The 22,575-nt window shown below is 44.3% G+C and overlaps 1 protein-coding gene across 2 annotated transcripts in view; it reads right to left on the bottom strand.

Annotated features, from left to right (window-relative positions):
• Nucleotides 1–290: 290 nt before the first annotated feature.
• nrp2a (neuropilin 2a) overlaps nucleotides 291–22,575 on the bottom strand; it is a 59,532-nt gene continuing 37,247 nt past the window's right edge. Inside the window, exons 9-18 of one of the 2 annotated variants that reach the window (XM_078243443.1) lie at nucleotides 20,721–20,896; nucleotides 20,125–20,304; nucleotides 19,873–20,017; nucleotides 15,024–15,104; nucleotides 14,707–14,811; nucleotides 11,017–11,282; nucleotides 10,293–10,389; nucleotides 8,383–8,415; nucleotides 3,528–3,590; nucleotides 291–2,728 (exon numbers count right to left, since the gene is read on the bottom strand). In XM_078243443.1, the coding sequence (XP_078099569.1) occupies nucleotides 2,424–2,728; nucleotides 3,528–3,590; nucleotides 8,383–8,415; nucleotides 10,293–10,389; nucleotides 11,017–11,282; nucleotides 14,707–14,811; nucleotides 15,024–15,104; nucleotides 19,873–20,017; nucleotides 20,125–20,304; nucleotides 20,721–20,896 (1,451 nt within the window). In that variant the 3' untranslated portion in view covers nucleotides 291–2,423. Of the gene's footprint in view, nucleotides 2,729–3,527; nucleotides 3,591–3,834; nucleotides 6,513–8,382; nucleotides 8,416–10,292; nucleotides 10,390–11,016; nucleotides 11,283–14,706; nucleotides 14,812–15,023; nucleotides 15,105–19,872; nucleotides 20,018–20,124; nucleotides 20,305–20,720; nucleotides 20,897–22,575 lie in introns of those variants that run through there. The other variant, XM_078243444.1, reaches the window with a different exon arrangement.

Here is a 22,575-nt window from a genome sequence, read left to right as displayed (position 1 = left end):
ATTATGGCATTATGTATGTATGTGTATGTGACAAAGAAAGAGAGCAAGAACATGAATGAGTGTGTTTGTGTGTGTGTGTGTGTGTGTGTGTGTGTGTGTGTGAGAGTCCCCGTGTGTATTCTTCTTGCAATTAAAAGTGAGAGTTTGGCTCGAAGTCTCAGATGGAGTTTGTGGGTGAAACTTAGTTGTGTCTACAGTCAACAATGCTACGCAAATGTTGCATCAATCAAACCTTTGTTCTTTCACACAATGTATCACAGCAAGAAAACCTTAGCCAGCTTTTTCCTCAGTATGGTATAAATCCTTTATTAAATAATCATAACAATAATTATAATAACAATCATAAAAAGAGCATTTCTGTACAAAGACCCCTCTAAAACAACAACAACAACAGCAGTCCGAGCAGTGCGAAAGGGGGGATTCTGTCCTTTTTTAACGTTTGTTTGGTCCTCCCGGGTAGAAGGGGGCACTGTGACTGTCACTGTCAGTGTCAAGTTACTGTATCTGATACCGGCTCCAAAGGCAAGCTGGATCCCCGAGGCTCCAAGGCACTTTGAAAAGAGTCAGTGGGGTCCAGAGAAATGGGCCTCAGAGGAGAGGGACAGCGTGTGTGTGAGTGTACATGGTGATGGTAGACGGGATGATATGTTGAGTGCATGTGTGTGTAGTGAATCCATGGCATTTGTGTACGACATGGTCTTAAATATATACCTCTGGCTTCTCAGCAGCAACCATTGTTCCCTTCATTTTTAGGTCTGAGTGCCTCTCGGTGTATGTGTCCAAAGTTTCATGTGAAAGTGGGTGTGTATTCATGTTATGTATATACATGTGTATATACAAGTGAAGTAATGTGTGTACTGTATGTGCGTGGGAGGGAAACTTCTTCTCTCACCCTCTCCTTCTCATGGCTTATGAGTCCATTCAGAGAGTGCAACACAAGACCCTTTCTGATTGGTTCAAAACAGTCCCGAAGAATGCCTGCCTTGCTGTGCGAGAGCAGACATAAAAAAAAATGTAACAGAAAACAGCCACAATCAACCAGTAGTTTGAGGCGGGGGTGGTGTGATCTGTGTGTATGTATGAGGTGGGGGGGGGATAGTAGGTCCTTTAAATCATGGCTTTTGAGGTCCACATGTAAAACGAGAGAGATGGATACCTCCTCTCTCGTGTTGCCTCAACGTTCCTTTTTCAACATTTCTGCAAACAGTTTGCTTTAAGGCTTTGTTGTGTGTCCGGCCACAGTCAATTGAGACGAGCTGTTTCTGGCATTTGTTTTTGATCCCGTTTGCTTTCTGTCCTCGCGAAAAGCACAGGGAGAACATCGCCCCTGTGAGAGAGAGAGAGAGGCAGGGGTTTTGAGTGCTCTGTCAGTCATATAGTCCCTCTCAGTCTCTCTTTGTTTGTCTTTCTTCAGTGGTTTTCAGTCTCTGTCCTTACCAGCAATCCATAGGTTGCACCGACCAAAGCTCCTGGACCTTTCACCATTAACCACAATGTAAACATGACCTTATCATTGACAGGAACCAGTAACAACAGTCTCCGACAACTAAATCTAACAATAACTCGAGAGTTATTGTTAGATTTAGTTGCAGTTGTAGTAGTCTGTCATTAAAAGAATGTGTTAAAATGCCCTCCCTCCCCCCACCTTTACACACACATACCCGTTCTTTGCCTCTTTTTTTCCAACTTATCTGCCATCACAGACTGGGGATAGGCCAGAACGAAAACATTAAACAGAAAGAGAATGACCGAGAAAGACAAACTCGATGGACGTCTGTGACTAAAAATAACCACAGACTGTCAGGAACTAAGAGGATAACTGAGGCTGATAGGTAGCAGAGTCTACGACGGAACAAAAAAAGCCAACGGGCCACACTAAGGAGCTAAGTTCTAGGCCACTGTGTTCACATGTGATCAAAAAAGACACTTTCTAAGCACATTCCTAACCTACCACCTTTCCAACACAATGTGTTATGACTCAGTACGTGTAGCTTACAGTATCCAGCGTCAAAACTAGACCTCTTACAAATATATGATGCATTTATAAACACTTCTCTTTTAGTGGAGCAGGAATCTGTAATTGATATGTGTAGATATTTTTTGAGGCCTAACATCACTGCAATGAAACGATCCATCTGGGTAACTGCAGTCATTCTCTCATTGGTTCTTTCACCACAAAAACAACTAACACTGGACTGTGCCACGTTTTTCCGTGCAGGACACGAGTTCTCATTTGATCTAAAAAAAAAAAAAAGAAAAAAAAAAATTGGCTTTCTCGTTGTCCATGTGTCCAGGGATCTGCACCACTGAGGATGCAAACTGAAAGTGAACTGGAGTAAATGAAAAATAGTGAGAGGTTTTTCACAAAATGGCCGTATCTCTCGTTCCGTCTCCTTTTGTGTTTTCCTCCCTCGAAACCCTCCTCACGCCTCGGTGCAGCAGCGCTGTTGGTTCAGCTTGACCTTGTGCTTGAGGCCGTCGTACAGTTCGAAGTTGTAGTTCTCCAGGGTGGTGGAGGAGCGGGACGACAGGCCGCTGTAGGAGCAGGTACAGTACAGGAGGAGGCCGGCGCACACCGCCCCAAGCAGGACACCCAGAGAGCTCATGACGATGATGGTGACCAGGATGGGGTCCAGGGTGTACAGCCACGAGTTGTCCTTCTCTGAGACGCGGGTCACCGGAGGCTCAGAGGACGGCGATGCTGTGTTCCACTCAGGGAACTGTAAAACTGTGACGGGAGGGGAAAGAGGAAGAAAAAGTAGACGAGAAAAGTTAATTTCACGACCGCTAAAAGTGACGTAAACGTTTTAACACCTGTAGTTTGTGTTCTCTGGTCCGAATCGGTTGATGAGTTTGTAAACTTGGAGCGGTTTCCCCTTGGATCAGTTTCGCTTCACACAGAGAAAAAACCCAAGCAAACCAAAATGCATCACTACAAACCAGACAAGAACGTTCACTTATTGGTCAGATGTGTCTGGGGTGGGAGCAAGAAAGTAAATACAGGAAGAATGTCCTGTGTTCTGGAATAGTGCATATTTCTTGCATCTCCATGGTCAAACCAGCTTATTTAATTTAAATAATTTTTCAGACATTGTTTCGTGAGCGATGTCACTACATCTGCTCTACTCACGAGACTTTGCTCTGCTGTGCCGGAGTCTGTCTCCAACTTTAGAAACAACGACGAGTCTATTTCTTAGAGAAACCTTGCAAGCTGCTACAATTTGCATGTGCTGCTGCATCGCAGATTGCAAAACACACCTGACTACAAGAGTCATTTAGCTCACACTTGCGGAGTACACATAGTTGGGTTGGTTCGAAGTTGGATCATGTTCTCATCCAGAGTTCGTGGTCCGCTTTTGGTGCGCATCCGAGTGCGATTGCTGGATTCATACCTGCCCAAATGAACCGCACCAAGGGGGAAAACGAACTCTAGTGCGATTCAACTGAACTAAATGAGGCAGGTGTGAAAGCCCCTTAAAATTCTGGCTCTGATGATCAAAAGGTGTTGTAAGTTCTTTGTGCCTTACCTCCACCTAGTGGGTCTCTGCCACTGAAAAGTCGTCCATCTCCAAATTCATTCGGTCTCTTAACTGTCAGAGAGAAGCACAGGAAACACAATCTTTAAGCATCAAGCTAATTCTACACATGGCTCCAATTTAATACCTTTTGTAATGCTTATAATCAGTAATAACAGGTGGCACTGGTCATGAGTTTGCAGGAGCACAAAAATATTTACTGATAAATAACCCTTTAGACATTGTAAATTGATAGTTGGTGTCAATTCTGACCATGTAGTCATTTTAGCATCCATACACACACATAAACGTCTTGGAATAATAGAAAAATATGACTTTATTAATAGAGAAAGATCATTATGATACATTCCTGTCAAACACAGTCATCACATAGCATACTGATGTTATAAGACGTTCATTAAATAATTAACATTACCCATCATTATCACCTTTAAAATCATCGACACTGTTACTGTCAAGTTTAAGAGTGGTGTATAAGATGATAAAAGAAAGAAAAAAAAACGAGAAAAAAGAATAGTGGCAACAAATGTCAACATTTAAGTAGTGCTTGTGACGGTCTTTCTCTGAAAGGTGGTGTGAACTGAAAACTGATTATGTATGTCAGTGTCTGAGTTGATTATGAGTGTGGTAAAACTAGCAATGGCTGCAGCACTTTAGTTGAGCCAAATGGCACAAGTGTACTTATACTTTAGATAAGTTTTCTTTGTGTGTGTGTGTGTGTGTGTGTGTGTGTGCATTTGTGTCAATGTGTAAGTGTGTGTTTGCGCTTGCTGCTCTTGGCAAGCATGCAGGAGTGGGAGTAACTGCTTGGCAAGGCACACGTCTAGATCTGGAGGTCTTTGACGGCCAATGGCATTATCAATACTGTTTCTGGGGCAACTGAAATTGGCAGCACATTGGGCGGCGGAGGTGCGGTAGATAGGAGGGAAAAGTGCTTACCACAGTCTTAATAAATGTAATATGTCCATTTACTAATTACAACTATTAGAGGCTTGGAGCGTAACGGTGTCGAGATGGCCCAAGTAGGGTGTCCAATCCTTCCTCCCCCAAGATGATTTAAAAGCACATAGTGAGAGTGTGCCAAAAAACACTTCTTTCCCACTCTGGAGAGAAAAGCGCAGCTTCTAAATTGTGGCAACAAATCGAGGTGCATTCTGCTGAGCTGTGCACTAGTATGTGACGGATTTTTGCTGGTGTGACAAATCATGAAAGCCCCGCCTGTTAAGCCACAGAGTGAAGATCTCAATTTCATTCAATCTAGAGCGTTAAACTGAGCGTGTCAAACCTCACCACCTCTGTACCGACTGATCAGAGTGAAATTGGTGCCAATTTGTCTAGCTCGGTCAGAGTTTCAAGAAATTTCACAATAAAACCTTCTTTTAGATCCCAGATATGTTAAACATTAGTAAGAAGTGCATTAGCTGTGTCTTATTTTATGTTACTAGTCATTTATGGCATCTAATGGCACTAGAGAATCAATAGCTGGAGCTCTGCTCTGATCTTCATTCTCTCTCAAGGGTGCACATACTGTATACAGCAAAACACTGCACTTATGTCTTCCAGCTGGTCCAGCGGCATTGTGGGATTTGTAGGAGTATAAATCAAGACAGAAATGGTGATGGCAGACAGCTGTGTCTATTTACAATCCTAAAAACAACAAGCACATATTCCCAATGAAAACAGAACAAGGCTTGGCTCAGCATGAGTTTCATCTGGTCAGCTCAAAGACATGGAGAACAACGGGAGCGGGTGATATGACGCACAAATGGGAGTGGGAACAACATGCTTTATTACGGCAGAGAATCAAGATGAAACACTAAACACTAAAGACGGCTGCATCCATCACTGACTGATGCCTTTATCAGGAGAAGACAAGACGTTCAATCAAACGAGCTGGTTATCTCCATTTGTGATGCAGGACTTAAAGTATGATGGATTTGCATTCTTTTGTTTTTAAATGTGCACATGCTCTGTTGAAAAGCACAATGGAAGGATTTTTTTTCCCTCCTCCGTTACAACCCCCTCACTATTGGTAGAACTCATATCACAGCTATCTCATGTTATGACAGAGATACCAAGAGCTTTATTTTCTGGGGATTGCCAGTTAATTTCCACAGCTAGCACGTTGGATGCCTCTCAGCCTAACAGTCCCCCCCCCCCTCTCTCTCTCAGCACTGCAGAGCTCCTCATGTCTCTGGGGTCTTGTTTTAGTCTGGTTTGGCAGCTCTGGCTGGCTCTCGCAGCGGAACCAGCTCAACCCCCTTCTCGTCCCAGCCCACACATGTCTGTGTGCATGTCCATGCTGGGGTCATTCCAGGAGGACCGTTGGGGTTATGAGGAGCCAGACGGCACTCAATGGTCCGAAGCAAGCTGTTCAGATAAATAACTTACTCAGACTTCAGTCCTCACATCAGGAGCAGCAAAGTGTGAGAATGTCAACAGCAAACTCCTTAACGGAACAAATAAAACAGCAACCGAAAGCTACATCCATTAGAGACACAGAGAGAGAGCACACAGTGTTTCTTTGCAAATTTTCACTTGGCAGTTTAGGACAATGTCATCATCACCCTTGCAACTGTAAACTAAATGAGGGAGGGGTTGGTCGAGTGGATGTTCTGTCAATCTTGTGGCATCACGACACACACTGCCAGGGACATCACAAGTTGGCATCCTGCTCTACGCAGCTAAGTGCTTCTTTTCAGCAGAGGGTACGGTGTCGGTCCCGGCTGTCCAGCCTCACTGTCAGGACTGGCTCTACCCCTGGGGCGGCCATACTGGAGGACCAGTTAGAATACTGGAAGCACTGTGAGGAGCTGTGATAGGCCACTGACAGCTGGCTCTTCTTGGTGGCCAGGTGTTGTCGGCAGCAACAGAGGGCTCTGACCAAGATGGCCACGGCCAGAAGAAGGAGGGCGCCCCCGGCGGCCATAATGTAATACCAGTGGATGGGCAAGGGAGGCACAGGAACGCCTCCCCCTGGTGGAGAGATACAGAATAATTGCCAGCGGGAAAAGAGAGGAGTGGCACTTGTTTATTTTCTACATTTAAAATGTTTCTCTATTTTATATCCCTATTGGTCTTCATCATACGAACAGCAGGCGTGCACCTCATATGAGCATGCACAAGCATGCCAGTTGCAAAAAATTAAATAAATCTCCAAGGCCAAAAAAAAAAAAGAGGAAAAATTAAAATGCATCCATTTCTCTCATGTAGCTTGGGTTGCAGTTGGAGGACAAGTTTTCACACCAAGATCATCAAGAGATTTGGTTTGAAATCAGTCCAATGGTTGATCCAGTCAAATTCAATGCAATTATTGTTTTTTTTTCCAAAGCTACAATGGAATGACTTGGTGTGAAACGAACGCCAAAATAATTAGTTATAAAAGCACCCACACACATTGAATTAAGTAGCTTCCTCTTCCTGTTTCGCACTGGCACAGGAAGTCACAAACAGCCCCCTGATAAAGAACCATGCAAGAATCAGTCGGACACCACATGGTAATCCAATGTTCCAGAGCACTCGTAGCTGATATTGGATTGGGATTTGTTATTTAGCTGGCTCGAGTTGGCAGATTTGTTTTGAGTACATAATTTATCCTGTTCTCTGTTCTTGGTTTTTCATTTTCTTCTTTCTCATGCATTAGCGTCCTGGCCATTCCTCTCCTCCTCAAGCCAAGCTCTGTCTCCTTGGAGACTATCTCCACAGATCCTCTACACTGCTGCCCCTGGCTTGAACCCCCTTCTTAAATTCTTGGTAAGAACCAACTAACCACCTTCCAAGAAGCCTCTATCCGACTATCCAAGACTGCTATGCAAAAACGAACCCCTGAAGACGTTGGAAAAAAAAAAAACTAAAACCCAAATGTACCATACAGACTTAATGTGGAGAGTCGTAAGACCGAGAGAATGTCAAATTGAACTAGGGAAAGTGAAGCTGAGCTGAATACATCCTGATTTTTGGACCGTGTCACATAATTACAGAGGGAAATGGTGCATGCTGCTGCTACTTCACACTGCACACACTCATTAGACAGAGCTGAGTTAGGGAGAGGAGAGAGAGACACCCGTGCTTGCCGCTGCTCAGTCACTCTATCTGATTGCTTGTTCACTGGTGTGTATGTGTGTGGTGATATTAATGTGTGTGTTTGTACATGTCTGTCAAGGGTTAGAGACTCTGTGTGAGTGAGTGAGTGTGTGTGTGTGTGTGTGTGTGTGTGTGCGTGTGTGTGTGTGCGTGTGTGAGGGCAGAAGAGTAAAAAAGCCGAAGAAGTGCACACACATCACATTTGCACTCTTATCTTATTGGAAGACATTATGAGATGCCAAAACACTAACATCAATCTCATAGAGTCCCCCAGGATGCCCTAAATATTTTTCACGAGGCAGACAGTTATTTAAAACCCTTCAGGCTGTGTCAGGCAGCGTAGAACTGAGAATATGTAGCTCTTTTCAAATATCTGACTCCATGAGGTGCACTTGATTTGGCTTGTCATGCACGCAGAGTTTGCCGTTTTGAGCCTAATCCTTTGTTTCCAGAGACTGACAAGGTAAAACTAGTGCACAGTGCATTACTGAAATAATCTGTCTTCCAACTTAGTTTGAGTTTGGGAAAATTCATTTGGTATTTGCAAATTTGATAATTTTTTTTTAGCAAGGGGTTTTAATAATGAATGCAGATTTATTCATCTGGAATCACATAGCTCTAGCAGACTCAGCCTCTGTGTTGACGGTGAGGACTGGTTTGGGCTACTTAGTGCCACCAAGCAAAAAAACCCCAGGCTAGTGCATACCAACGAGCAGGAAGCAAGACCAGAGAGGAAGTGACATCATATCAAAGTCAAACTCACCGGAATTTTCAGGAGAAAATGCTGCAATGGGTTCTGTGAGGACAGAGAGAGAGTCAGGCAGACATGGAGACAGGAACAGAGAGAGAGAGAGAGAGAGAGAGAGAGAGAGAGAGAGAGAGAGAGAGAGAGAGAGAGAGAGAGAGAGAGAGAGAGACAACTGTTAGATAACTTTAAATACAAGGGAAAAGTCAGCCAAATGTCACACAAATGTCACAAGACTATCAAAGTCCTCCTGAGGATATTTAGGTTAATTCCTCAGATAACTCATATGAGTTATGGCATTTACTCGGCTTCTTTGCCAGAATGCAATTTCAAACAGAGCACATTGTGTAAGTTGGGAATCTAAGTGGGACTGTGCTGAGAGAGTGTATAGGCTATGTGCATGTGTGTGTGTGTGTGTGTGTGTGTGTGTGTGTGTGTGTGTGTTTGTCTGCGTACGCAAAGTTTACGCATCTCAAGTTGTTTATCTGCCTAGTCCAGTTAAACTAGAGCGGGCAGAATTTTTTGGCTTACTACAAATGCACAGAGCAGAACCTTCACTATGATTGCCTGGAATGCAAACACAAAGAACTGGTGTGTGTGTCTTAGTGTGTGCGTTTGTGTGTGTGTCACGGGGCGGGTGGGAGAGAAAGAAAGAGGGAAACTGACTTGGGAACTGGCGCCTTTTGGCGGGAACGCCAACGCACTGTGCAAAACTCAACTGCGTTGGGTGATAAGCAACATCCCAGAATGCTCTGGGAGTGGCGAAGGAGGGGAGGGAAGGCAGGAAGGAGGAAACACAGCAGCATGGAGGCAGGAGGGGGCTGGGCTGTCATCTTTGCCTGCCAGGCTGCTGTGCTGCTTAGACTCTCTCAAGACTCATGACACACGCATACACACAAAAATGACTGATGCAAAAACATGAGTGTACGCCGCAACCTAGGGACACTTCACACACACACATGCACACTTTCCCCTCAATAACACTTGGACTGTGGTCCAGCACCAAAGCACTCTGAACCCCTGGCTCGGTCTCTGATCTGTTTAAGACCCTCTCCAAAGCCCCTGCTCGGGCCAGATTAAGGAGGCCGTGCTGGCGCTCGGCTCACACCAGGCACCCAGAAAGTTGCTTGGGAAACAGCCTGTCTAGTAATTCCCTTTGACGGCTCAGGAAAAGCTCTGTTTACAAATACGAAAGAGGAGTGAGTGTAAAAGAGATGGAGAGAGAGGAGAGAAAGAGAAGTGAAATCTAATGAAACATAGATTAGCATCGCCGGGGCCCACGGGGCGTTTATGGCCTAGTTTTCCTATTCTTCTTTTTCTTTTCTTTTTTTTTTAATGGAGGAATAAATGCTCTCCCTCCCTCTCCTTCCTCCTTTCATCCCTGCATTCGGTGGGGTGTATCTGAAACTGGGATGGGAGGGTGCCGGAGAGAAGGGAGGATTGGAAAGGGGCGAGGGTGTTTATCACTTCATGTGTGTCACTGTTCAAGGACCTTCGGGCTGAAAGTGGAGGAGGTGGAATGGAAATGGCAGATTGATGGGAGGGCGAGATTATGAGGCGATGGTAAAGTTGACAGAAGATGAGAGGAAGCTGGTGGGTCCAATGGATGTGTGTGTATATATATATATATATATATATATATATATATATATATATATATATATACACACACACACATACATATATACATATATATATATATATATATATATATATATATATATATATATATATATATATATATATATACACACACACACATATTCTTCTGGATGGAAAAGATTTTGGCAAAACATATAGTTTGTCCCTGTCTGTCTGTCAGAGAGTTGTCCTTAGAAATGCATGGATGTGAGGTCCCGAAGAGTGTGTGTGTGTGTGTGTGTGTGTCTGTGTGTGTGTGTGTGTGTGTGTGTTTGTGTGTGACTTACGTGTACACTCTTTCAGAGGGGTGCTAGAGCTCATGTGGATGTTGTCTATCCAGATGTGTCCTCTAGTGCCGTGCACAAAGAAACCTTCCATCACAACCTACGGCATCCAAAACAGAGGAGGAAGAGGAGGAGTTAAAAGTTGAAAAAGAAGAGGAAGACGAAGACATGATGAAGGAAACAGGGACCGGGGGAGGCAAATTGAGAACAGGGACAAGCGGGAGGAGGAGGAGGAGGAGAAAGAAGATAAAAACTTAATACAGTGCTCCTGATTTCAAAGTTGCACCCAACACTTGCAATCATCCTCCCCTTCTTTGCAAGATTCTTCAACTTACTTTTTTATGAGAACATTAACTGATTGTGATGTCTCTGACAAATGCACAGCGATCCCCAAACAATCACACAGCCAACAGAGACAATATGGCTTACTTAAGCTCCTTTTGAAGTCAAACCTGGCCTAAGGTGACAGAGAGACTGAAAGTGATGTTTTCATATGCTCTGAGATGAATGCTTCTCCCTTTCACCTACCCTGATAAATACATTAAAGACATGTTTCTCTTTCTGGGGAGACATATAATAAAGGGTTTGAAACAGATGCCTATTATGAAGCAGACATACTTTAATATAGCTGATATTGGCCAGAAGTCTGGTGCTTTCATAGCATTGCTGTTATGACTTTTCTAGTCACCTTCTTTATTTAACCTAAAGAATGTTGGTTTATTACTACCTGGAAGTCTTTAGGGGAGCGAGGCAGGATGGTGCGACCCTCCCTCCAGACGGGGCCCTGATCGTCTTTCAGTGTCCACAGGACAGTCTCCTCGTTGTGGCCGTCCCGCAGCAGGACCTTCAGGTGGCCCTGGGCCTCCCCCCACAGCTGGTAGGAGAAGAGGAGGCAGAGGGGCCCGGTGTCTGCCGCCACCACGGGGCTCACGAAACGGGCTTGCTGCTGCTCTGTCTTTAGGCTGGCGTCCATGTACAGATAGCTGTTGAGCTCTGGAGGGGAGATAATGAAAGATTACTTTGTCTTACTCGGAATAAGTGTAAACTGTAATGCCAATTTCACAAGTCCCCACACACTCTTTCAACTGTGGTTCAAAGGGTTCCTAAATCCAGATGTGCTACGATTGTACAGACTAACTTTGGCGATTTCCATGTTTTGAAAATCCTGACATATGAAACCCTTTAAAACCTATTGGATAAACTCAGGAATACATTGGATCAAGTGAAAATAGAAGAAAAAAATGAACAATATGCAAGCAAGCTGTTTTAGTATTTGTAACACTGCCAGAAATGAGCAGAGCTTTGTTTTAACCTTGAGTTTGCTGGTTGCTACAGTCAAATGAAAGTGAAAAAAGCCTCATTTAATGGGTTTTCATTTTAGCCCTTGAGGCAATAAAAATTAGGAAATTTGAAAGGATGTGTAGACTTGTATAACTGGTAACCACTGTAAATGGAAGCTGCTGGAATGAGTTTGTGGGGCACAAATGGAGCACATACACATACTGTGTGTGCATACAGTCACACAACCATAAATCATCACTGTTTGCACATACAGGCAGACTTAGACACATAAATACTCATATGCACAGTATGTTTTCACACAATTACAGATATCCCAAACAAAAAAGAAATGAATCACGAGTTGTTAACAGGAACGGGATCACTACCACACAATAGTCACACCAAACAATAGGGAAATGACAAATATAAACACATGGAAGAATAGGACTGGTGAGAGCGTCATTCTTACATGGAGTGCTACCAGAACTCCAGCCAAGACCCTCGGGGCCTATTTCTCTTCATTCCCTTCCAGGTAAATGACTTCAACAGCGGAAAAGTCCCAACAAAACGCATGCCACTCCATTTGTTTACACCAGAGGATGTTTAGTTTGCAAATTGGATGCCGACATGAATTCCATTGTGAGAGATTGGTGAGCCTACAGTATGTTTGAGTGTGTGAGTGTGTGTGTGTCTGTGTGTGAGAGAGTGACTCAAAGAGGCGTCTGGTGAAGAATTTCTTAAGTGGGCCCTGTGGGAAAGTGTCCAGTATCAACAATCTGCAGATTAAATCACCTGCTTTATCATGTACAACTGTGTGTGTGTATGTGTGCCTGCCTTTCTGTCTTACAAGCAAGAAAAAAGTAGTCCGAGGCAAATCAGGGATCATACAGGTATTTCCCATAGTGTGTGTCTGTTTCAGTTTTTGATTCCCAGTAACACCACAATGTTTATCTGCACAGCATCTGTTTTTTATCCCAGTACCTTACAGTTACATCCAGCCATGCTCAACTTATTAAGTGACTGGGTCCATAACCTTTCACTGTGTGTGTGTGTGTGTGTGTGTGTGTGTGTGTGTGTGTGTGTGTGTGTGTGTGTGTGTGTGTGTGTGTGTGTGGTCTTTCCAGCAGATCCGACAAGCAGTATCTGGAGGGACAAATCTTCCTCCGACTTGACAGCTCTCCTCTGGCCGCCATACGCCCAGACTCGCCTGTGTGTGACACTTCAGACAGTGTGTGACAGTATGTCCCTTGGCCCTTCGCAGCCCTCGAATGAGTGGTGTCTGTGTACTCCCCCTTGCTCCACATGACACTGTTTTCTTGTGTATATACTGCATGTGTGTATACGACTATAGAGGATATGCGGGTGAATCATATTTGTGGAGTCCACGAGGTGTTTTATTACACATTTTAAGGTGTGCACTAAAGCCTCTTCCGTCGTGTCTGCCTCACGTTGAAGTGCGGCGTCTTGCAGCGAACCCCCCATTGTTGTGCCTCTTGTTCGCCAGACAGCTCATAATCGAGACTGCCTCGCTGTACGCAGGCACAACAGAGCATTATTAATCCATTTCACAGCGGTCTCCTGCAGCGAGAAGCAAACAAGGATTCAATCTATGAGGCCTATTTAGCATGTTTTTACTAGCGGGGGTATATTAAGCCAAATAACACAAAATCTGGTGGTTAATTCCACCTCTGTGCCTAATAATTGGTTTCATGACTGAGGTCAAGAGGTGACGAGATCATGGTTTCTGGGTCACATGAGAAAAGGAACTCTATAGAGGATTAAACAGCGACTTGATAGCAGTGAAATAATGATCCTGTGTTGGCTGGGATTTCTGACCTTTGACATCCAACAGGAAAATCAAAGGCTGGCGTGGCATGTCAAAACGGCTGGAAATGATACTCCATACATGAAAGCCACAACCTGACTAATCCAAGAAACCCTTTCCAATCCGGCCGTGATGAAAGAAGCTGCTTTGAAGCCCCCTGTCAAAGATGGCTATGACCTAAATCGGTCATGCTTCAGGAACATTTCTGCCTTCGCTGTGAGATCTGTTGCCCTGCTGAACACAATGCAGGTGACATCACAAATTTGACCAAAAAAAAAAAGGGGGGGTGGGGGGGTGGTTCATGCTGAACCTCTTGTTTAATTCTTTCCAGCTGGAGAAATGCTGAATCTTTCATGGAAACTTGCTCAAAACCAATGAATTTTAGAACAAGGTTGGGATAACACTCCCTTACCCTGTCCAAGAAACATTATAAATAGTGCTATAAAAAAGAACTCCCTAAACCCAGCAGGATACATCTTATATAGTTTTTAATAACACGCCAAAAGCTGCACTTTTGATCCGCAGATATGTATAAAAGGGAAAATGAATTATTATTTCTTCATGGAGTGATGCTGTGTCTACACAGCATCATCTGGGATGTGCCTGCGGTAATGGAGAGGCAGTAACGGACGACTGGGAATAACTGCTCGTCTTTGGAATCTACTGCTCTGAACTTAATTGGAGCTACTGGGTCTTAACCCCTTTCTGCAGAGACGTTGCACGTTTTGACACACAGGCGAGCGAGCGGAGAGCTGGTGTATGACACGTGTGAAGCTGTACGTGCTTGACATGGCGGTGGCGGCGTCTCTTTCCCCTCTCATTCCCTAATTCATTTTCATTCTCATTCGCTCGGGAAAGAGCGGCGCGGCTGGCAGACAACGTTGTTGCTAAATTAGACTGGTTTCAATTTAAGGAATCATTTTAATCAAATTGAAAAAGGACTCAATGAAGATGCACAAGGAGAATGACTTCATTTAATTAGTGTCTTGTCTAGACTGAGTGAAGTTGATAAAACAAACTTAATGCATTCGTGTTTGTGCAATTTTCTGTGCTGAAATGGAATTGTCCTTGCAGCTGCATACAAAAAAGCTCTGCAGCACAGATCCTATGTTAGATGTCCGTAATCAGCCTGAGCTGCTAACTGCATTGTTTTGTAAAATCACCCAGACAACCCCTGCAGGTCACTGTCCATCAAATGCTTGCTACATTGAGAAAAACAAAAGCTCCCTGAAGCAGCTCGGAGTCGTTCTGCTAACCAGACAGTGGCGGTGAGTCACGCAGAATCTTCACATGACTGTTGAGGAGACTCACCGTGGCTGTGCAGGGACCAGAGCAGAGGGGCGTTGGGGTCGTGCGTCCACCCACACAGGCCATGGTCAAAGTCACACACGCTGTCTGATGGAGGAGAGGTGGCTACTGTAGAAGTGGAGAGCAGTGAGGAAGGAAAAGAGAGTCAGAGCGAGAGCCAAAGGGCACCAAGGTGTGAGAAATCATTTCAGATAGAGAAGCATTCACAGCTGCTCTCCTTTATGTCATACAGGCCTTTCAAAAGGCTTTCATCTTTTATATTACTGCTTCCTAATAATACTATTAATCCAGTATTTCTCATCTTTGTTTCCTGGTCTCACCTGTAGTCGAAATGGGGACAGTGGTGGTTTCAATGTCAGCAGGCAGAGTTGGCGTGACGGTGTCGGCCGGTGTGGTGGTTTCTACAGAAACAAACATAACAGCTCAGGTCAAAGGTGGGTGTATGAAACAATCCTCAGACATTATATTACTGTAAAGAGGACACATTATATATAATATGAAGCTACAGTCAGCAGCGGGTTAGCTTAGCATAAAGGCTGGAAACAAGGGTAAACAGCTAGACTCGCTCTGTTGAAAGGTAAAGATCCACCTAACATCATGTCTAAAGCCCTCTAATTAGCACTTTATATCTTGTTTGATTGATCCATACAAAAGATTATGGGGTTATGTATCAGACTATATCTTGGCCTGGGCCAACAACTTCCTTGTGTCCACTGGTTGCCTGGCATTTTTTTCATTGCAAACTTCTCTGCAATGTTTCACAAGCATCCCCCCTGCATATAATCTCTTTTGCACAGTTCAGGTTCACTTTAATAGCAGTGAGCCAATGTTTTAAACAGGAAACCGAAGAGTTATACTTCTGTTTTGAATCATTTCTACCCATATTTCAGACTAAAATAAACAGCACTGTATATTATGTGTAAATTAAAGCACATGTCATAACTCAGTGTGTGAGGTCATTGCTCGAAACTAACTAAGTCCTGTCTACTGTCTCCATACGGCCATCCCACCCAGAGTGCCAGAGACAGGAGAGGGGCAGATAGCCCAAAAGCACCCAAAGGGGGCCCCGTCATGTTATGTCTGGGTGCTCAGGCGTCAGTATCTGTCAAATATGCACAGATGCACACATGCTACTACACACACAGATGCAGAGTCACACACATTCACATGCATACAGGACTAGGGTTAAGGCTGATGGATGGATGTGTCTAACAAACTCCCCTTGACCTTGGACAGGATGATCACACTCTGGGACTACTCACTGGCTGTCAGAGAGGAACAACACACACACACACACACACACACACACACACACACACACACACACACACACACACAATCTCCCACTCTGTTTTCTTGTGTGCATGTGTGTTACCAAGTGTCTCGCTCACTCTATAACTCACACGCACTCAGAAGAAGGGACACAGCAAACACAAAGTGAAATATATGATTTTCTCTCTGCCCATAACATCTATTTAGGCACACATATATCACAAAAAAACACATGCAATACACTAAAGGCATAACAATTTGCTCATTAAAACACATCACATGTGCGCACAAACAGACACATGTTGAGCAGACTGCAGTCGGAATGTGAAGTGGGAGAAAGCACTGTGTTATTAAGAGCAGATGGGTCAACCCTGGTGTGTGATGGGAGTTTACACGGAGGTTTTAGGTCACGTCTCAACCGAAGATCCAAATTTATCATGTGAATAAACTGTGTAAGCTGTTCTTCCCTCAGTTCCTCTCTGTATAACCATTGCAGCTACAGATGTATGTCCTTGGATTCTTAAGCATATTATATTTTATATTGCTTTGTTAGCTTTCTCTGACATGTCACATTTAAATTTATCCAAACAACTCTGAGACTTAAAAGCCTGAAGATGTCCTGTGGGACAGAGCTCATCAGTTGGAAAAGAAACAACAAGCATGCAAGCATCTAAGAAAAAGTCACATGAATCCATCACCACTCTTTGCTCTGCTGGCTGGCTGTTAGCGGCAACTCTAGAGCCACCTACTGGTCTTTCTGCATGACAACTATTAACATTTAAAAGGCACTAAGGGCGACAAACACGGCGTGATACACAATTGATCCGCTTAAAGGAACTTCCTATGGAAATGAACGTGACGGTGCCCCAGCTGGAGAAATGGCAGACATGAAAGGGCTGGCCACAGCTGGCAACGGCTTCTGACATTAACCCAGCGTTAATGTCATGTCCTTTATGCCTGTCATTAACTACCTAATGAGACTCTTATTGCTGCCGGCCCACCGGGAAGGTGAGGCAAGGAAAGCGTCCCTCTTCCCTCAAACCTCTCTTCCTCCCAATGTTTCAAATGCAAGACCATCTCTTGTTCCCCTTCTCCTCTTCATTCTGTCTCTTGTGCTCACTCTTCTCGTTTGTTTTTACCTTTTTATTCCAGTCTAACCTTTGAGTCCTCCACTTAAGTCTTGGGACCAGGCGTTAAAGCAAACCAAGTACCTATACATTACCTGCGTGCAAGAACACACACGCTCCCATGTGTGTGAACAACTAAACCTTGTAATGAACACAAAACACACAGTCTAGTCCATTAAGATTCTACCCAGCACTCTATGCTTTCAAAGGTCAGGCCTTGTCACAGTGTAAATGTGCTGACCTTTCCAGGGTGTGACAGGAGTGTTGACGGCAATGGGAATGGGACCGACTTTGGCGTTTGTGTATGTTTATGTGAGACAGTGAGAGAATGTGTCTTGCCCCAAGCCCTGTCCTTGATGTGTGTGAGGACTAGAGCCATGTGGAGGCCCATGTGCGCGTAAGCAGGCCTACTGTACATGTGCAGCAGAGGGCCTTGTAATGCAGGAAAAGTCCCTCTGCAGCGGAGTGTTGTCTTACATAATGTGTCTGCTACTGCTGCAGGTGACGATGCAAGTCATCACCATGCACGGGATGAGACACCAACACTTAGGAGTGGACCCAGGGGAACTGCTAGCATAGATTATGGAGGTGCACACTCCCACATTCAAATACACACTGCAGCGGCACAGGCACACACATACGCTCACAAACATACACATGGACATAGACACAGATCAATGCTTTTTCATGCTTATTTTTGCTTAAAAACAGACCCACACACACACATACAGGTTGGAAAGGGCTCTCTGTATAAAAGACATTGCTCTCTCCAAAAGAATCTGACTCAGCGATATGTCGGAGAGGAGAAAAAAATATCTTCAATTATATAGAAAGCTTTTCTGTAAATCTCTGCTTGGCAGTCCTAGGCGGGTGCACACACACGCGCACACACACACACACACACACACACACACACACACACACACACACACACACACACACACACACACACACACACACACACACACACACTCCTAAATGATGGGACGCTATGACAGTGACATAAAGAGCTTAAATGCAGCCAAAACAAGTATAGGACCAAACTGTCATCATTTCATAGTGAGCGCCACCATATTAACTGAGGTTTTATAGAAACCAGAAAGCTAGTGTGAAGCTGGGACACCTGTGATTCACATTACAGGTGTGTACGTGCAAGTGTGCGCTACAATTCAGTGCTCCTAAGACTGAAAGGATCCTTCCTGGAAAAAGGGAGATAAGATATTTTGCATTTTCTTTTCCTTTACAGATGAGTCTCTATAATTTCATTCCTGAGCTCATACATTTTTCATTTTTGGAGCACGTACACTAGAGAAAAAACTGTCAATGTAGAGGCTGTGTGTGTGTATGTGTGTGCGTGTGTGTGTGTGTGAGACAGCTGCGCATCAACAGGGCATACAGAAGGAGTCAGGACCAACAGCAGTGGGCATGGAAAAGAGGTGCGAGTTATGACTAATGGAGGAGGAGGGGAGGAAAGGAGAGGAGGCATGGTAACAAAAAAAAGAACAAAAACATTGACGGACCCACGCACTGGGCCTCAGGGTGGGAAAAGAAAGAACTGCAACCATGTGTAGGAATGAAGAGAGAGACCTTATTTTATTCTGCCTCACTGTGGTAGCTGCTGCTACGTTCAAACGCCACTGAGCAGGATTTGGGGTAAAAAAAAAAATAAATACATAAATTTCATCAGCCTAAATCATATAAATGAGAAGAAATTCAAAATATGGCTTAAGTGAAGACAGAACAGAAAGAAGTGAATAGTCTGAGTGTAAGGCGAAGTGAAAGCTTTACAGGATGTCAGCAGTATTCTAATGAGTTTTAGAGGCCTGTGAACAATGTGTGACCCTCAGCAGCTTTCTGTGACACATTCCCCTAAAACCCTCCACACCAGCTGACAAAATCACCCCTCTGCAACAAGTGGTAATCTCTGACCCTGAGGATCTTATTTTTTCATTTTGTTTTCATCTTTGGGGTTTGTGTTCATTGTCGATCAAACGGTTAATTCAAAACACATTGTTTCCTGTGCGGAATGGGGAAGTGATATCAGGTATCTAAAGCAGCAAAAGTAAACTCTTTAATGGACTGCATGTAAATTGAAGCACAGTCATATTCTATCTTTCACTGACATATTTCCAGAGCACAAGAGCCACGTACTCTGTGTACTAACTGTGTATTACTCTGTATGCACAAGTGGCGATAATGATGATGTGCTCTTTCTGATATTTCATCTCTCTTCAACGAGAGAGCACTTGTATCGGCACTTGTAAAAGCACAGAAACGCACATGCTGACACACACACACACACACACACACACACACACACACACACACACAGAAATCACCTTGATGAAGGCTAACTTACATTTTGGAGTCAGGAGAGTATAAATGTACATTTCTCTCTCTTTCTGTGGTGTATTCTGTGTGTGTGTGTGCGTGCTTGTGCTGAGCATGTTGTGCTATATAGCCCAGTCATCCTGTTCAGGCACAGAGGGAGTGGTAAACACTGAGAGTCCATATGTGTGCAAGTGCTGGTAAATGTGTGTGTGTCGCTCCAGCGCTACATCACATCTGGATCACATACCACGCTGGAAAGTGAACAAACCAATTCATTCTCTCTCTCTCTCTCTCTCTCTCTCTCTCTCTCTCTCTCTCTGTTCTGTAGATCTGTTCATTACAGCGCTGGGCAAATAATTCAGCCTGGAATAGTGTAGGCAGCAAATTATCATATATTAAATGATTTCCCTGTCATATAAGCAACAGCAGAATGTCCTACCTGGAAGGTCACAGCCCAGTATCTCCACTCTCATCCCGATTCCTGCGGGAGACCACCTCTCTGGATACAGCCGGATGTACTGGGACACTATCTCCTCAAAATGGCGCAGCTCTGGGGTGTCGTAGTGCGTGTTCCCCTCAAAGATCTGTCCAAAACACACAAATACAAATGTTCATCTTGGTGGTTTGTCTGTATGGGGGAAGTTTACTTGCAAACACATCATTTTCCCATCTATCTTCCTCCCTCACCCACCTTGGGCAGGCTAGTCTTGCTGTCCATGATGAAATTCCACTCTTTTCCATTCAGGCTGTGTGCCACTTTGTACTTCCTGACAAACGCCCGGTTATCTGTGGTCGCCCCGCTTCCTGCGTCTCCTCCCCTCGCTCCCTGGGTGATCACTCCACGCACCGTCTTAGGCACACCGAGGTCCACCTGTGGAGATTAGATTGAGATAAAAGCATGGCGATGAATGTACTTTACACAAAACAACACATGGTTATGTTTTAATGCAGCTGTGCTACTTGTTTTAGCTTGGTTGCCTCTGGCAGCTGGAATGACACTATGTGGAAGCCAGAGTTTAAAGGGACTACTTGTTGCATATATAAACATGATATTTCTACTGTGAAAACAACAACAAATGACACCACAACCATACTGTTGCTGGCTTTTGTCTTGCATATTTAGCACTAAACTTAACCCCATGGCACAATATATAAAATGCACAACATATGTTACCAGTAGATGCATTCATTTCGGTGTTCATTGTGGTCTTGTATGGTCACATAATCTGGAAACATTTCACAAACAGTGAAAATGTACAATAAATGCAATTAAAAACCCTCTTGTACCTGAAGCCACTCCTCTCCAGCCAGGGGCTGTGCAGGAGCGGGGAACCAGCCGGAGCGACTGGCCACCAGACGGGCGGTCGCAGGGTTCCACACCATATCCCTGCTGGAGGAGGCTGAGATCTGGGCATCAGGGAGCAGGCCGGACAGCAGGCCCTGCAGGTCTGAACATGGAGCATCTGGAGTAAAAGGCGGAGAGGGGAGAGATAACTTTAACCTTCACCTCAGAGGCGGTTTGATAAAGAAGTTTCAGCGATGACCTAACATACGCTCATGTGCTGTTACACATATTCCCACCCGGGAGCTGTTGTGCTTCACCACAGGATTGAACTACTGGCCACTGAGCATTAAGAGTTAAGACTGGAGCAAATAGGAGAGGGTGAGGGAGAAAAAGAGACGTGTAGCGCAGCACTATTGCTTAAATATGCAATTGCATTGCCTTAAGTGAGGAAAAAAAGCATACGTTGACTTTCCTGCTTTGCATTCATGCACTTCACATCTCACACAAACATTTTGAAAATGTTATTGTATCTTTACATTCTCTACAATAGCTTGTCTGTTCACTGTGCTGCACACATTTTATGTACTTTCACTGGCTGAGGGAAAGTTCCACGTACATGCAAAAGCACTTGGAAATGAATCGCATTCAGATATGGATGAGCGAGTAGCATTGAAAGTAACTTGCTGAGGGAGTATGTGAGAGGGAGAAATGAGGATTAAGGGTATAAGGGAGGTATAATACAAGGAGTCGGGAGGCAAAGAAGTAGAGAGCGGAAAGAGTGAGGGAAAAAAAGCACAAAAAAGAAAGAGAGACGGAGCTGAGGCCGACGGCTTGGGGAAGCTGGGAGGAGAGCAAGATGTTTGAGATGAGGCTCCTACAGAGACAAACAGTGGGAGAGGAAAGGATCGAGGGAGGAGGAACGAGACACTGCGGGTGGTGGATGAGGTAGAGAGAGCTTGAGGAAGAGACACAGAGGAAGAGAGAAAGGGCAGGAGGAAGGGAGATGGGGAGATGTTAGTTGTGCTGACGGTTTAAGAGAACACAGATCAAAGTTTCATGCTGTTATGTCACTACGAAAGCAGGAGATGTAAATAATGAATAAAAGGCACAGGAAGTGTATACATGTGCCGGTGGGTGGTGTCTGTGTAAATTTCAAAGGGTGTGCCTGCTTTTGAGGTCATCTGCTATATTTAGCCTGAGTGTGTGTGTGTGTACCTGTACTGTAAGAGCTAATAGTTATTTCAATAGCAGCTGTTGAGGCTGAAGCGAATCACAGTTTCTGATGTAAGAGTGAACAGGGAGCCATGAATGATTGAGTGGTACTCATTTCTCAATATAGAGGAGCTCACATAGCAAAGGGGACACATCAAGAGAGTATCTAAGACTATGAGAGGGAAGAGAGGCATCGCTGGGGGAGATCGAGAGACAGAAAGCGAGCGCGGAGAAGAAGTGGAAGAATGTCGAGAGAGGGAAATGACACTGGCGGTTCCTCTGGAAGGAAGAATAGAGTAAAAGTTTCCTATAATTAGCCCAAGGCTTACTATGTTTAAAAGACAGCAGGGGAAAGTGTGGGAAAGAGACTAAATACACCTGTGTGTGTTCTTGGTTTTCACGATTTAGCAGATTATTGTTTAGCTGATGTTTAAGTATCTTTTTTAAGCAAATTATATTTGTTTTTTTAATGACAAGCAGCAGAAAAGGTACGCTTCAGACCACAACATTGCTGGTTCGAAATCCCTAAAGCTCTCTCATCAGCTTTGTTCAATTGCCTTTGAACGTGAACCCGAGCCCAGCAGAAAACTGTTGTTGTGTGTGTTCAGTCAAACTGCACAATTGCGAAAGCAGCGTAATGATTCT

Source organism: Sander vitreus, chromosome 24 (assembly GCF_031162955.1).
Source record: "Sander vitreus isolate 19-12246 chromosome 24, sanVit1, whole genome shotgun sequence".
NCBI lineage: Eukaryota > Metazoa > Chordata > Actinopteri > Perciformes > Percidae > Sander > Sander vitreus.
Note: the sequence above shows the minus strand (reverse complement) of the source record. Positions and strands in the feature narration are given on the sequence as shown.